This window comes from Buceros rhinoceros, unplaced genomic scaffold (assembly GCF_000710305.1).
Source record: "Buceros rhinoceros silvestris isolate BGI_N320 unplaced genomic scaffold, ASM71030v1 scaffold44261, whole genome shotgun sequence".
Lineage (NCBI taxonomy): Eukaryota > Metazoa > Chordata > Aves > Bucerotiformes > Bucerotidae > Buceros > Buceros rhinoceros.
In genome coordinates this window covers 25,032-29,377 of record NW_010395679.1, presented here as the reverse complement: position 1 = coordinate 29,377, position 4,346 = coordinate 25,032, and the positions used below count along the sequence as shown (strand labels likewise).

Below are 4,346 nucleotides of genomic sequence, written 5' to 3'. Positions count from 1 at the left end.
TTTATTTATACTTATTATTATAATTGTATTTATATTCACCTTAATGTCCACCTAAAAATAAGTTGCATCTTAATACTGACTGTGATTCCTCGCTGCTGAAGTTCTGAAGGCTTTTTCAGAATTGAGTTTCATGATTTTCAAATCCTTTGGTGCTTGGGTTTGAGAAGAATTTGGGTAGCGGTGTTTTTGCAAGTGAAGACTTAAATCTTCTGCAGTTGTGCTTTCTGAGTCCTTCTACACTGTAATTGTGGAGGTTTTTGTTTTAATCTCTTGGAACCAGTGGTTATGCAGAGTAGTGTAGTTCATCCTGTTAGTTCTTGGGGAGATCCCTTTCTGTTATTGGACAGCTTCTTGTGATCTACCTCCCCGTGCTGTAGTCCTGCCCTCAAAAAAGGTATTTGGGACATTGTCTTAAATAAAATCTTTTTTTTTTTTAATTTTTTTCCCTAGGAAAAATATGAATGTGCTTGTAAACGGGACAGCATTAAAATTGTGACACCAGACTGGGTACTGGATTCTATAGCTGATAAGAGTAAAAAAGAAGAGATTCCTTATCATCCTCGTTTAAATATATACGAAGAAGAAGAAGAGGAGGAGGAAGAAGAGGAGGAAGAAGCAGAAAATGAAGAACAAGATTCCCAAAATGAAGCTAGTACTGATGAAAAATTATCAAGCCCAGCATCTTCTCGAGAGGGATCACCTTTGGGCGATCAAGTTTTTTCACCAAAATCTACTACTGCTGATAAGGCAAAAGGGGAACTGATGTTTGATGATTCTTCAGATTCCTCCCCAGAAAAGCAAGAAAGGAATTTGAACTGGACACCAGCTGAAGTCCCACAGGCTTCCGCAGCAAAGCGTAGATTGCCTCAAGGGAAAGACTCTGGGTTAATTAATTTATGTGCCAATGTCCCGCCAGTGCCAGGTAATATTTTGCCTCCAGATATGAGAGGCAATCTAATGACTTCAGTACAAGGTGCCCAAAGTTCCGATCGACAGGAAATGATGGCTACGTGGAGTCCAGCTGTGCGGACGTTAAGGAATATTACTAATAGTGCTGATATTCAGCAGATTAATAGACCGTCAAATGTAGCACATGTAAGTGTTGGCTTTTCAATTTATAACATATTGGACTTGTTCTTAGGAACAATCGTATCCAAGAACTTCACTTCCCTTTCGTTGTTCTTTAAATGCACAAAGGATTAAAAGGTCCCTTTACTTAGAAGTTGTGGCCAAATTAGTAACCTTCCTGTACTAAGTAACTGTTCCTAGCAGGTTCACAGAAGTAAGAATGCATTTGGAAAAAACGTGTTTAACTATAGCATGGTTTTGAGTTTCAGTATTGATTTTCCTGGTAAGAGCAAAAGAAAATAATTAATTAATTTAGCATCTTTGGGTAGTTCAGGAAACCTGATTTCACACCCTTCAAGGTTTTTGTTCGGTGCAAGGAATTATTTGTGCTCTAAACACAAAACTGTGAAATTGATTGTTCTCATGGTAGGTTGAGTTCTATACTGTGGTTTTCTGCTGGACATCATTAAGTTGTTATTAAGTACAGTCAGGATCAGGATGCAGAAATCCTAACTTACAAGTTCTTATGCCACTCGTATAGTTGAAATAATTGCAGATTTTGTACTGAATTTATTTTTAGAAGAAAATAAATAGTAAGCATGCACTGAGATAACTTCAGCATTGAAATTTTAGATGTTCTTGGGAAGGGGACATGAGCAAAGCAGGTCCTGCTAAATGTCAGACGTATCTATTACTTAAGTAATTGCATTGCTGCATTTATTTGTATGTTCATCTGATAGTAAAACTTTCAAAGGTGCCTGAATAATACAGAAGCTTACAGCTATTACTTAGAGCGGAGTCACTCAAAAATGTTTTTTCTTTGTTGTCTGTATGACTTCTGAATATGAAATGGAAGTACAGGCTTCGTTTAAAACTAGTGTTAGATTCCTCTTCTCAGTGCCTTGAATTTTTTAAGGACTGAGACTTCTGGGTAAGGAGTGAGCAGAACCACCAACGTCCTGGTCGGTTGGCCAGTGCTGGTTAAGTTGGCTGATGCTTTCATGTCTGAACACCACATCTTCTACAACCCTGTCGTTGTACTCTTTAGTGGTGTCCCTGTGGAAGTATTTTCTGTAAGTAGTATTTATAGAGCTACAGGGCAGTTGATGGTATCGTGTTATGACTAGACTTTGTTCTCCATAAGTCTGTAGACTGGGAACTTGACTATGGTGAGCAGGTGCTGGTCTCAAGTACCATATCAGGCTGCGGTGTAGGTTGCTGTGCTAGTTCCAACATATGGAGAAGAGCTTTGCGTCTGAGACTTGCGAATCTGCCTCCTACAGGGAGGAATACCAATTCTACCTTCTTCCTTAAAACGTCCCCCTGCCTAGGTTATGCTGTGTGTCGTATCCTGCTTGGGTGCTGGTCTTGGGTGGATTCCATGTCTTGGTGCACAATCTTAGAAAATTAGTGTTTAGTCTGAACCTCAGTCGTCTCAGCCATCCTTGTGGAATGGCAAAATCAGTAATAATAAGGCATTTTGCAGATACAAAGTTACTTTCTGAATATAGCCCTAGGATACTTTTGGAAGTTTTACCCCTTTTTTCGAAGGTGTAAAAGTGAAGTATTCTGAAGTTTCTGTAATTTTTACATTTGGGACTTTCTGTGAGAGCAGGATGAAGATCTCTCCTCATACTGAGCACCAGAAACATTTGGTTTGTGTATGTTGTTTGTAGTTACTGAATGTTTATACTGTGATGCTGTCTAGATGTTACTGATGGATGATCCTTGATAATTGTGGTGTAAATGTGCTATACCAACATCATCAAAATTACTGACCTGAAACCTGAGGTGGTTTGAAGTGCACTGTAAAAAGCACCTGAGCCACCTTTGATGAAGAGTTGATGGACATCTCATCGCGAGGATACAGTTAATTGGCTTTGTATTTTAGTGACGTGCACACACATCCCTGAAGTTTGTATTGTATGTGATGGAATAGTATGGATGAAGGGAACAAGCTTTGCAGGGTTCACCAAAGCTGATTGCATGTTTAAAAGACTTTATGAATGGCAACTCTAGAGCTTCCTATTGCTCCTTCAAATTTTTAATAGGTAGTTTATATTAAAATATTTTAATGAATATGTAGAACCCATCCTAATCTATTAGGAATTTCCCTAATATTCCCTTTTCTGGTGCATTAAAAACTCACTTGTTAACTTCTGTCTGCTTATTGTGAAATAATTTTTCCCTTAACAGTGAGTTATACATCTGAAAATGGAATTAAACTCCAGAATTACTTCAGCACTCTGTATAACCTAAAATGTGTTAGTCTTAAGCATGGGTTGGTTAGTGCTCAGCAGATCAGTGCTTTTCTTTGGGATTCAGATTAATATTCCTGAATTGGTTCAAAAGTAAGCAAGGTCGTATTAAGATCCCATGTTTCAAACAGCAATAATTAGTAGAGGCATCATTAACAATTTATAAGTTAGAGAAAATAAGACTGTGGAACTAAACTTTGAACTTACTGGGCTAACAGGATTGTGAAATGAGTATTACAGTTGATTGAGTTATCAGTGTAATTAATTACACGTGTTGATATTCAATGCTATTGGAGATCTCAATAATATAGGGATGGGTTTTAATCTTCAGTTTTGCTACACTGTGTGTTGCCTTATATTAGGAGCACGTGTAGCTCTGTGCTCTTCTGTTTAAGTTCTCTCTTCATTTTGCTATTAAATTAAAAGATTTCTGTTTAGCTCACAATGTTTTTAAGCAAAGGGTTCTGTTCTTCTGTGAATTGTATTTTCCCATTAGTTTGTTAAATATTTTTAAAACTGAATGACAACAAAAAGGTCACAAAACTCATCTTTGTTTTCTAGATATTACAATCACTTTCAGCACCTACAAAAAGTTTAGAACAACAAGTAAATCATAGTCAACAGGGACATCCGAACGCGGTGCTGTTTAGTCAAGTGAAACTAACACCAGAGACACATTTATTACAGCAGTCACATCAAGCACAGCAGCAACAGCACCATCCTCTTCTACACCTTCAACCTCAGCAACTTATGCAGCTACAACAGCAGCAGCAGCAACCCCAGATTTCCCAGCAGTCTTTCCAACAGCAACAGCCTCATCAGTTTTCACAACAGCAACAAGTTCATCAGCAGCACCAGTTTGCCCAGCAGCAGCTTCCGTTTCCGCAGCAGCAGCTACACGCTCAGCAGCAGCTACACCGTCCTCAGCAACAGCTCCAGTTCCAGCAGCAACATGCTTTGCAGCAGCAACTTCATCAGCTGCAGCAGCAGCAGCTACCGCCGCAACAATTTCCACCAGGG

The 4,346-nt window shown here is 38.8% G+C and overlaps 1 protein-coding gene across 1 annotated transcript in view; it reads left to right on the top strand.

Moving 5' to 3' along the window:
* Positions 1 to 450: 450 nt before the first annotated feature.
* Positions 451 to 4,346, top strand: part of PAXIP1 (PAX interacting (with transcription-activation domain) protein 1) — a gene marked incomplete at both ends in the record, with an annotated part of 17,112 nt that continues 13,216 nt past the window's right edge. The window contains 2 exons of the mRNA XM_010145612.1: positions 451 to 1,095; positions 3,888 to 4,319. Coding sequence (XP_010143914.1) covers positions 451 to 1,095; positions 3,888 to 4,319 — 1,077 coding nt within the window. The remainder of the gene's footprint in view (positions 1,096 to 3,887; positions 4,320 to 4,346) is intronic.